The sequence below is a fragment of the Scyliorhinus torazame genome, chromosome 5, assembly GCF_047496885.1.
Source record: "Scyliorhinus torazame isolate Kashiwa2021f chromosome 5, sScyTor2.1, whole genome shotgun sequence".
Lineage (NCBI taxonomy): Eukaryota > Metazoa > Chordata > Chondrichthyes > Carcharhiniformes > Scyliorhinidae > Scyliorhinus > Scyliorhinus torazame.
The window spans coordinates 103,727,878-103,739,989 of NC_092711.1; the positions used below are offsets into that span (position 1 = coordinate 103,727,878).

Sequence of the window (12,112 nt, forward strand, 5' to 3'; positions counted from 1 at the left end):
GCTTGGTAGGTGAATTGGACATTCTGAATTCTCCCGCAGTGTACCCGAACAGGTGCCGGAGTGTGGCGACTAGGGGCTTTTCGAAATAACTTCATTGCAGTGTTAATGTAAGCCTAATTGTGACACTAATAATGATTATTATTAGATTATCATTGATGCCAGTTTGGGTTCTGGCAGGGTCACTTAGCTCCTGATCTCATTACAGCCTTGGTTCAAACATGGTCAAAAGAGCTGAACTCCAAAGGTAATCTGAGAGTGACTGTTATTTAAACCAAGCCAGCATTTAACCAAGTATTGCATCAGGGAATCCGAGCAAAACTGGTGTCAATGGGAATCGGGGGAAACTCCGCTGGTCATAACTTGCACAAAGGAAGTTGGTTGTGTTTGTTGAATGTCAATTATCTCAGTTCCAGGACATCACTGCAGGAGTTTCTCATGGCAGAGTCCTAGGCCCAACATCTTTATCAATGACCTGCCTTCCCTCATAACGTCAGAATTGGGGATGTTAACACTGCTTCTCACGGTGCCAAGGTCCCAAGTTCGATCCCGGCCCTGGGTCACTGTTTGTGTGGAGTTTGCACATTCTCCCCAAATTTTCTGTGGGTTTCACCCCCGCAACCCAAAAGATGTGCAGGCTAGGTGGTTTGGCCACAAAAAATGGCCCATTAATTGGAAAAAATTAATTGGGTACTCTAAATTATTTTTTTTAAAAAGAATTGGGGATGTTTGCAGGTGACTAAACAATGTTCAGCACCATTCACGGCTCCTCAGACACTGACGCAGTCTGTTGAATTCGCGGACAGCAGGACACAGCGATGATAGGTAGAAAGTAATGAATAAGGTTTATTATGATACAAATCCAAACTCCTCAACTCCGCAACACAGGGCTAAATAGCTGGCTTTGAAAGCAGACCAAGGCAGGCCAGCAGCACGGTTCGATTCCCGTAACAGCCTCCCCGAACAGGCGCCGGAATGTGGCGACTAGGGGCTTTTCACAGTAACTTCATTTTGAAGCTGACTTGTGACAATAAGCAATTTTCATTTTCATTCATTTTTCATTTTCAAGAATCTCCTTCCCTGATTGCCCCCAGACGAGGGTTTTATGTGAGATTGGGCTCTCCCTGTTAAGAGGAAACCCTGCTCCCTTAAAGGGGCAGTTCCTATTCTGGGGAGGTAATGGGAAATTGTATGGTCCTGTCCCGGGACCTCCATTGGGATTATAACACAATCCATGTCCAAATACAGCAAGACCTGGGCAATAGCCAGGCTTGAGCTGACAAGTGGCAAGTTACTTTCACACCACACAAGTGCCAGGCAATGACCGTCTCTAACAAGAGAGGATCTAATGATTGACCCTTAACATTCAATGGCATTACCATCGCTGAACCTCCCACAATCAACATCCTGGGGGTCAGCACTGACCAGAAAATGAACTGGACTAGCCATATAAATATTGTGGCTACCAGAGCAGGTCGGAGGCCAGCAATCCTGTGGCACGCAACTCAACCCCTGGCTCAGCAAAGCCAGTCCACCACCTGCAAGACCCAGGTCAGGAGCATGATGGAATATTCCGCACTTGCCTGGATGAGTGCAGCTCCAACAACATTCAAGAAGCTTGACAACATCCAGAAAAAACAAGCCCATTTGATTGGCACCCCATCCACAAACATTCAATCTCGCTACACTGGCGAACAGTAGCAGCATTGTGTACCAGCTACAAGATGCACGATAACTCACCCAGGTTCATTTAGGCAGCACCTTCCAAACTCATAACCTCTGCCATCCAGAAAGACAAGAGCAGCAGATACATTGACGCACCATCACCTGGAGGTTCCCCTCCAAGATACTCCTGACTTGGAAATATATTAATGTTCCTTCACTGTCGCTGGGTCAAAATCCTGGATGCAGCCTCATCCTCAAGTTACCGAACAGACTTTCTCCTGTCAATATAGAGCAGCAGGATTGGACTGTGGTTTGTTTATTGCTCATCTTCAGGTAATACAGTTTCGGAGTGATTTAAATTTAAAACAAGCTTTTCAGACATGATGGTCTATTCATACATAAATTAGATGCTATAATGCTATAGGGCACAAACTGCATCCAAATAGGGCTGATTTACATCAGAAATAAATATTGGAATGAACATGGGTCCGGCATGGATGTGATTAACAGCAGCAATAACTGCAGAATCAAAAACAGTTAGGTGGGGTTACAGGAATAGGGTGGAGGCATGAGCTTAAGTAGATGTTCTTTCCAAGGGCCGGTGCAGACTCAATGGGCCGAATGGCCTTCTGCACTGTAACTTCTATGATATGATATGATAAGGTGGAGTTGAACTCGTGTCTCTAGCGCACTGTGCCACCCCACATCTGTGGACACTAAGTGGCAATTTAGCATAGCCGATCCACTTAACCTGCACATATTTGGATTGTGGGAGCAAACCAGAGCACCTAGAGGAAACGCACGCAGACATGGGGAGAAAGTGTAAACAAACTCCCAAGGCTGGAATTGAACTTGAGTCTCTGATGCTGTGCCACCGAAGTACTTCACTCAGCCACCCCACATTTTGAGTTTACATTTGACTGGAGCTATTGGATTCTGCTGTCGTGTTGGAAAACTTTAGGGCATTTGAAATTCTCCACCAATTCCTACTCCATCTTTCTGATGGATAATGAAGGGTCTGTGCACATTGCCCCCCAATATCCACATCACAGCAAAAAAGATCACGAGTCACTAATTAGGATTTTCGATGGGGCTGTATTTACCCAGCATTCCCGCGGGAGTGAATGTTCCCCCATTCACATCAGAGGAATATGCTGCGCAGGTGCAGTAGTGACCAGTATGGGAGCATGCGCAGAGCGAGTAATGGGATGAGGAGAGTCGCTCATTTGTCGACTCTGCAGCGGGAAGGATGCGGAAACTCTGACGGAACGATGGAGCCGGATCTGGAGAGGGAGGGTTTCTAAACACCTGGTGAGGGCCTCAAATCCGGAATCAGACTCTGCAAGTCCCGCGATTCCAGCTCCGGGTCTTTATTTCCCCCAGACCGGGACAACACGTTTTAAAATCCATGCCCCGCTCTCGGGCTGCACCGGATATTCGCCGCCCAGAGGAGTCTTTGGGCCATATATTTATATTCAGTGAGAGGTTGCAGTCTCCGTCTCGTTACCTGAAGGAACTGCTTCGCCATTTGGTTTGCACTACACCCCCACGCTCCCAATCACTGCCCAGTGTGGAGGGGGCTGGGTAAGTCAGAGGATCTGCTCTTGGGCCTGGTTAAAGCAGCAGCCTGTAGATCGGCAGGGGGTAACTCCGGCTGTCGGCCCCTCTTCTGTGGTCTTGTCAATCCCCGGGTTGTCCTGGAGAGGGAGCGTGCGGTGTCTACCGGAACACTTGAGACCTTCCACACTGGCGGCCACCTCAGGGTGCAGAATGTCCCATAGACACTGGAAACAACATTCTGGTGTAGTTGAGAAGGAGGTTTGATTGGACCACAAGTTTGGGGAAACAAGAGAAAAACCCATAGAAACTGGAATTGTTTGTTCTGAATTTCTATCCTGTACTAATGGTAACACTGACACTGTCAATGTCTTTTACAGGGTAGAAGAGGACGTTGATTTGCAGATGGGAAACTCAGACCAAATATCACATCAAGATCTGACAGAGTCACTTAATTCATCAGGACCTGAATATCATCGGTCCTTTAATGTGGAAGGAGAAATGTTTGTTGGTTCTGTCAGTGGGAAAAAATTTCAAACATCAGTGTGACTGGAAAAGCACCGAGACCCACACAACACACACCCGAGTGAGAGTGTTCCAGTGAACTGAATGTGGAAAGACTTTAACCAGTTACACAACCTGAAAAAACAGCACATCATTCATAACGGGGAGAAACTGTACACGTGTTCTGTGTGTGGACGAGGCTTCAATTGATCATCCAGTCTGGAGAGACACCAGGACTCGTACACAATGGAGAAACCGTGGAAATGTGGGGATTGTGGGAAGGGATTCAATTACCCATCCCTGCTGGAAATGCATCGACGCAGTCACACTGGAGAGAGGCCATTCACCTGCTCTGTGTGTGGTAAGGGATTCATTCAGTCATCCCACCTGCTGACACATCAGCAAGTTCACATTGATGAGAGGCTGTTTAACCAGTCAGACTGTGATAAGAACTCTAAAAGCTCCGAGGACCTGGTCAAGCACCAGGTTGTTCGCACTGAGAGACAGTTCAGTTGCTCTCACTGTGGGAAGCTATTCAAACGATCACAGAATCTCATTGAACACGAACGCACTCACACTGGGGAGAGACCATTCACCTGCTCTGTGTGTGGGAAAGGATTCACACGATCATCCCACCTCGCTACTCACAGACTGGTTCACAGTGATAACAGACCTTTCAAATGTACTGAATGCGAGAAGAGTTATAAAACCACAAGTGATCTGCTGATACACCAGCGGGTTCACAACGAGGAGAGGCCGTTCAGATGTACAGTGTGTGGGAAGGGATTTACTCAGTTATCTGGCCTCCAGAAACACCAGCGAGTTCACACTGGGGAGAGGTCATTCACCTGCTCCTTATGTGGAAAGGGATTCATTTATTTAACCAGCCTCCGATCACACCAACTTGTTCACTCGGATAAGAAACCTTTCAAATGTTCTGAATGTGAGAAGAGCTTTAAAACCACAAGTGTTCTGCTGAGACATCAGCGAGTTCACACTGGGGAGAGGCCGTTCACCTGCTCTGACTGTGGGAAGGGTTTCACCCGCTCATCCCACCTGCTGACACATCAGCACACGCACACCGGGGAGAGACCGTTCACCTTCTCTGAGTGTGAGAAGGGATTTACTCGCACAGCTCATCTGACACAGCAACAGGTTGATAAATGTCTGCAGGGTTTGGATTCTGCTGTTATTGCTGCTGTTAATCACATCCAGCACTGAACCATGTTCATTCAGACTTGGAGTTTGTTTTTGCTGATGTTAATAATCCCTATAACTGGGCTGGAGTTTAATCTTCTGAATATATGTCAAGTGAATTAATATTGTTTCAGACACACTTTTGAAACCTTCATTTCACCAGGATAAGAAGAGATTAATTGGTGTCCTGTTACTGGCTGCTGCATTTTTGTGACCTTTCCTCCTTTCTAACTTGAGATTATTTCAGTTCTTGCACCTTCAGTTACTCTCACAACCGTGTCCCAGCTCCCCATCACTTCCCGTGTGTCTGTCATAGCTTTGGCATCCAGGGGAAGTATTGGTAACAAACCCAGGATCACTAAACACAAAACCCAGTCATTTGTACTGGGGATCTGGTCAAGCACCAGGTTGTTCGCACTGAGGGGCAGTTAAGTTGTTCTCACTGTGGGAAGCTGTTTAAACGATCACAGAATCTCATTGAACATGAACGCACTCACACTGGGAGGAGTCACATGAAGGTGGTCAGTACAAATGATACAAGGACATCCAAAAAAAGGATCCTTACAAACTTCTGCACTGCGGACCACCTAGAATCATATCAAATCTCTGGGAAAAGACTGCAGTCGACCAGCCATGTGGAGGCAGCACTGAAATTAGTTCAGTTTGTTTCAATTTGTACTGATGTGCTTGTCTCCCAATCACTGAGGACAGTGATGTTTGTGGAGCCTCCTCCTCCTGTGATTTGTTTAATTATTCACCACCATGGAGATGTAGCAGGACTGCAGCTTTGATCTGAACCGCTATGTGTGAGATCGCTTAACCCTGCCAAGAGCATGCTGCTTCTGCTGTTTAACACGTTTATAGTCTCCTGTTATAGGGTCACCAGATTGGAATCTGTTTCAGGGAAACCTGGTGCTGCTCCTGACATGTTCTTCCCCACTCCATGTTGAACCAGAGTTGGTCCCTTGGCTTGATGGTAATGGTAGAGTGAGGGATATGCTGGCCTATGAGCTTACAGATTGTGTTTAAGTATTGTGCTGCTGGTGGCTCACAGCACCTCATGAATGCCCAGTTTTGATCTAGATCTGTCCTGAATCTATCCCATTTAGCACAGTGATGGACAGGACAATGGAGGCTATATTTTATATTCCAGCCCCCTTACAGAAAAGCCTTCCTAATTACTTGCCGTTCCTGCTTGTTACCTTTCTGGGATTATTTTAGGACACCCAGTCCACTCTGTCCAGCAGCATTCTGCACTCTCTCCATTTAAATAATGTTCTGGTTTTTCTATTGCTGTCAAATGGGCATCCTCACATTTTCCCACATTTACTCCATCTGCTAAAGTTAATGTCCACTCACTTGAACATATCTGACCCTTTTCAGACTCTTTGTATCCTCCTTAAACAACTTGCCTTCCTACCTATCCCTGTATCAACAAGTTTGGCACAAACACAGTTGGTTCTTTCATTCACATCATTGATATAGGTTGGAAATAGTTGAGGCCCCGGCACTGATCCCTGCAACACTCCATTAGGTACAGTTTGCTAACCTGAAAATAGACAAGGATGCGCAGTGGTCCCAATATAATCATGGACAGATGAATCAGCGACCAGTAGGTTGGTGAGGATGAGGTCGAGTGTGTTTATCCTTCTTGGTTCCCTCACTACCTGCCGCATGCCCAGTCCAGCAGCGAGAGCTCCTCCAGGACTCAGACAGCTCAGTGGTGGTACCAAGCGAGTCTTGGTGATGGGCATTCCCCCACCCACAGTACCTTGAATGCCCACCCCATCCCTCCCCCCCACCTCCTCAGTGCTTATTCCAAGTAATGTTCAACCTGGAGGAGTATTGATTCGGTGGCTGAAGGAGGGCAGTAATCGGCATGAGATTTCCTTGCCCATGTTTGACCCAACACCATGAGATTTCATGGGGCTCAGCATCAATGTTGAGGACACCCAGGACCATCTCTCACACTGTATACGTCCGTGCTGCTATCTCTACTCTGGTCTGACCTACTGGTGGGACAGGACATTTTGACAGGAAGAATAAAAGAGAAGCACATTATCTAAATCGTGAGAGAGTGCAGAGCTCTTCAGTTGCAGAGGAATCTGGGTATCACAGAATCTACGGCATGGAGACAGGACCTTCGGCCCAAACTGGTCCATGCCAGCCCATCTAAGCTAACCCCATTTGGCCCATATCCCTCTAAATCTTCCTGATCCATGTATACACCTTTTCAATGTTGTCAATGTCCCTGCCTCAACCACTTCCTCCGGTAGCGGATTCCACATACGTACCACCCTATTAAAAAGTTGCTCCTCAGATTCCCATTAATTCTTTCCCCTCTTAACTTAAAGCTATGCCCTCTAGTTCTCGATTCCCCAACCCTGAAAAAATGACTGTGCATTCACCCTGTCCATGCCTCTCATGATCTTATACACCTCTATGAGATCACCCCTCAGTCTCCTACGCTTCAAAGAAAAAGGTCCTGGCCTGTCCAATCCCTCCCTGTAACTCAGTCCCTTGAGTCCTCGCAACATCCTTGTAAATTTCTTCTGCACTTTCTCCAGTTTAATAACATCTTTCCTACAGCAAAGCAACCAAAACTGAACCCAATACTCCAGGTGCGACCTCACCAACGTCCTGTACAACTGCAACATAACTTCCCAACTTCTATACTCAATGCCCTGACTGATGAAGGCCAAAAGCCTTCTTCACTGCCCTATCTACCTGTGACTCCACCTTTAGAGAACCGTGCACCTGAACTCCAAGATCCCTCTGTTCCATGATACTCCCTCAGGCCCTACCATTCACTGTGAAAGTCCTACCTTGATTTGACTTTCCGAAATGCAACTCCTCACACTTACTGTATTGAACTCCATTTGCCATTTCTCGGCCCACTTCCCCAGCTGATCAAGATCCTGCTGCAATTTCTGATAACCTTCCTCACTGTCTACAATATCACCTATTTTAGTGTCATCTGCAAACTTACTGATCATACCTTGTACATTCTCATCCAAATCGTTGATATAGATAAGCAGATACAGCTTAATTGGGAAAGCTAACAGAATGTTGCCCTTTATTGTGAGGGGAAAGTTGATTACATAAATAGGGAGGTTGTGCTTCAGTTATCCAGAGCACGAGTGGGATGATAGCTCCAATACCGAGTATGGTATTGGTCTCCTTATTTAAGGAAGGATGGAAGGGTGTTGGAGGCAGTTCAGAGAAGGTTTACCAGACTAATACCAGGACTGGGTGGGTTGTCTTCTCAGGAAAGATTGGGATTGTATCCCCTGGGGTTTAGAAGAGTAAGAGGCAACTTGATTGAAACATATAAGATCCTGAGGGGTATTGACAGGGTGGGTGTGGAGAGGATACATCCTGTTGTTGGAGAATCCAGAACTAGGGGTCACAGTTTAAAAATAAACTGTCGCTCATTTAAAACGGAGATGAGGAGATTTTTTTCTCTCTGAGGATCGTGCGTCTCTTCCTCAAAGGGCTGTGGAAGCCGAGTCTGCGAATATTTCTAAGGCAGATTTTTGGATTCTTGGTCAGTAAGGTGGTGATAGGTTATCGGGGGCGGCGGGGAGGTAAGCAGGATGCAGGTTTGAGGTTACTATCAGATCAGCCACAATCTGATTAAAGGAGCAGACACTAGGGGCTGAGTGGTCTGTTCCTGCTCCTTGTTTGAATGAGACATCGGCAATAAGGTGTGATCCACTGAGTATGACCATGTCAGCTTGTTACTGACTGGACTGTGGAGCTGTAGGCAAAGCCATGTTTAATAATTAATTTTAGTTTATGTGTAATGGTCAGGTAATTGAATCATAGAATCTCTACAGTGCAGGAGGCCATTCGGCCCATTGAGTCTGCACTGACACTTGGGACGAGCGCCCTACCTAGGCCCACTCTCCCGCCCAATCCCCATTACCCCACCTAACCTTTTGGACACTAAGGGGCAATTTATCATGGCCAATCCACCGAATCGGCACGTCTTTGGACTGTGGGAGGAAACCAGAGCACCCGGAGAAAATCCATGCAGGCATGGGGAGAATATCGAACCGTCACACAGACAGCCTTCTGCCTCTCTCCCTTCTTAAACAGCATTGTGACATTCGCCATTTTCCAGTCCTCTGGGACCCTTCCTGCCTCCAGTGATTCCTGAAAGATCACCACCAATGCCTTGACAATCTCCTCCGCTATCTCTTTTAGAACCCTGGAGTGTAGTCAATCTGGTCCAGATGTGTTCTATTGAAGTATTAACCTGAGAAATTGTAATGTAAAACAATACAGAGTCTAATGTCACAATAACTAAGACGGAGCCCTGTAATATAAATGGAAACATGGTCTTCAGTAGTAATAACAAAGACTGGGCCTGGTAAACTAAATATGTTTCATGTAGTAATTAATAAGGTCAGAATTTTTTTTTTTAATGATCTGCAATTACAGTTAGAATTTCATTTTAAAATGCTGAAAAATAAATCGTGAAAATAATTAGTTATAATTATGGAATACATTTGCAAACAGTAATGGGTTTGCACACAATTAGAGATCTTAGTTTTATGTGAAAAGTACCAGGAGACAAGGGTTCAGTTATGTGGAGCGATGAGAGATTTGTGGAATCATTCAACACAAAACAAGACCATTCGACCCATCATATCCGTGTTGTCTCTTTGAAATAGTTCTCCAGTTAATCCCACTCCAGGGCACTTTTCCTACACCTCTAATTTTGCCACTTTGAGTATGTATCCAATTGCTTTTTGAACGTAATTATTGAAAGTAGTGACCCAGTCAGGCAGTGCACACCAACCAGATCAAAACTTCTGCCTGAAATAAACACCTCCTCATCCGGCCTTTTGCTCCTTTGCAGATGATCTGAAATCTGATCATCCTCTGGTTCTTGCTGTTTGGAAGTTTCTCCCCATCCACTCCATCAAAACCCTTCATGACCTAAACACCTCAATTCAATCTCGCCTGGATCTACTGCCATTTCTCCCAGATGGTTTGTCCAATAAGGTGCAGCTTCAATGTGTCATTGCTGATGTAGTTCTCCCGCTCCGACAAGGGGATCAGATCTTTGATCTGGGCATTCCCCGAGTGCGGAACTTCGAGTGTCTTCATATCATTCACAAACCACACGACATTGACACATCGGTAAAGCAGAATGTTCAGCTTGTGAGAATGTGTCTTACCAGCTGGGTCACAATTGCTCACCGAGGCAGAGAGAGTGGAAAAGTCATCGTCCTGCCGAACATTCTCAGAACGCGGGTGATTGACCTTTGGCCGCTGGATTAACGTCCTTTGACCTTTTGGGGAAAAGGTAACATACCATTGAGTCTTCAGTTTGAAATTGCTGCTCGATAATGATGACGGAATAGATTGTTTCCCCATCATGCCATATCCTTTGATGTCCCAGGCGTGGCTGAAACCTTCTGACGTATACAGCCTCATGGTAAATGGGATGGTGGTAATATCATGGTGTTGGCTGATGGCATCTGTGGGGAAAAGGTGCACTTGGTAGACCAGCAAACTTTCCTGAGGCAGGTAGCTGGAGATTGTCGCGGGCAGGCTTCCTCTGGCTTGGAGATCATACAGTTTCTCTGGGGGCAACATAGGGTAGCGAATGTGGTGCAGCATTTCCTCAGTATGGGCAGGATGCAGGGACAGCCAACTTACCAGGGCTTGGAAAAGGACCACTTCATCTTCGTCAACCAGGTCAGACCTTTGGAAGAGAGCAGAGAGTTGGTGGGGTTCCATCAATAACCAGTCTGGGGACTTTCTGATGGTGCCAATGTTCCAGGCTATAGACCGGAAGCATTTCTCTTCCAGTTGGGTCAGGCCAATCAGCTTGGCATATCTCTGCCATGTGATGGCACGGTTGGAGGAGCCCAGGGCAGCCACATTGGCCAACAATAACTGCTGGCAGCTTTCTCTCAGCTCCTGGACGTTGTACTTTTCTGACAGAAGGTGAAGGGGAAGCACATTCACGGTGCTGAGGGTGACATTCCCGTTGTAGAGATACCTCAGGAAATGCTGGAAGTGATACAGGCACTCCTCTTCCTCAGTGAGGTGGACAGTCTGGTCTTTAATATCCGACCAATGCTCAGTGTCCAACAGGGTCCTGAAGACATCACTGCGCACAACCAGGATGAACTTGTGGGCGTTCAGTGTGAGCGTTTTGTTCACAATCAGTTTGATGTCGCTGAAATCCTCCTTGTTGAACAGGGCACAGAGGGCATTCACGAAGCTGGTCTGCTGATCGAGACTCTCCAATGGCCCAGTGACATCCATCATCTGTCTGTGAAGTTCAGCACTAACTAACTAGGAGCAAGGAGACAGTGAGCAGGGATAATGGATACAAATGGCGAGCAGAATGTGACTAACGGAGCCTCTTTACCCCAGCCTTCACCCAGGGAGCTGTACTGGGGTCTCAGACACTCACTACATTTCTGAACAAGTTGGGTGAAAGACTTTTTAAAATACATTTGGAATACCCAATTCTTTTTTTTCCAATTAAGGGGCAATTTCGCATGTCCAAATCACCTACCCCGCACATCCTTTTGGGTTATGGGGGTGAAACCCACGCAGACACAGGGAGAATGGGCAAGCTTTACACGGACAGTGACCCGGGACTGTGACTGAACCCGGGTCCTTGGTGCCATGAGACAGCAGTGCTAATCACTGCGCCACCGTGCTGCCTCTGTTCTAAGTTTGTTGATCACACTATGATGGCATAAAAATAAGTAATGTAGATGGGATAAGAAGGGGTGGCGCAGTGGTTAGCACTGCTGCATACTGCAGTGAGGACCCGGGTTCGATCCCGGGTCACTGTCTGTGTGGAGTTTGCACATTCTCCCCGTGTCTGCATGGGTCTCACCCCCACAATATAAAGATGTGCAGGGCAGGTGGATTGGCCATGCTAAATTGCCCCTTCATTGGACAAAAAGAATTGGGTAATCTAAATTTATAAAAAGATAGTAAATGGTATCAGAAGCTGGGAGAAAGTTACAAAGGTGCATTGTGACAGTTTAAGGGATTGGACCAAACTTTCCATTCTGAATGCTGGGAAGCGAGGAGCGGATAAGCAGAAAAATGTAAGCATCCAAATCTGCTCGACAGATAGAAAAATAATGTAACAAGAATATGGATTGTTGGCCTTTACCTGGGGGGAACTGGACTACAAATAGGTTGACCT

At 46.5% G+C, this 12,112-nt stretch overlaps 2 protein-coding genes across 2 annotated transcripts; one reads left to right on the forward strand and one right to left on the reverse strand.

The window, feature by feature from the left end:
- The first annotated feature begins 2,893 nt into the window (after positions 1-2,893).
- LOC140419299 (uncharacterized) lies at positions 2,894-5,113 on the forward strand. The gene is made up of 2 exons (XM_072503135.1): positions 2,894-2,973; positions 3,600-5,113. The coding sequence occupies exon 2, from the start codon at positions 3,970-3,972 to the stop codon at positions 4,942-4,944; it is 975 nt and encodes a 324-aa protein (XP_072359236.1). The 5' UTR covers positions 2,894-2,973; positions 3,600-3,969; the 3' UTR covers positions 4,945-5,113.
- A 4,784-nt stretch (positions 5,114-9,897) lies between these two features.
- LOC140417827 (BTB/POZ domain-containing protein 17-like) lies at positions 9,898-11,208 on the reverse strand. The gene has a single exon (XM_072501278.1). It carries the CDS (start codon positions 11,206-11,208, stop codon positions 9,898-9,900), a length of 1,311 nt encoding a protein of 436 aa, XP_072357379.1.
- Between the last annotated feature and the right edge of the window lie 904 nt (positions 11,209-12,112).

Excerpts from the sequence above, each read along its gene's own strand:
- LOC140419299 (XM_072503135.1), top strand. The coding sequence starts at position 3,970 with ATGGAGAAACCGTGGAAATGTGGGGATTGTGGGAAGGGATTCAATTAC.
- LOC140417827 (XM_072501278.1), bottom strand. The coding sequence starts at position 11,208 with ATGGATGTCACTGGGCCATTGGAGAGTCTCGATCAGCAGACCAGCTTC.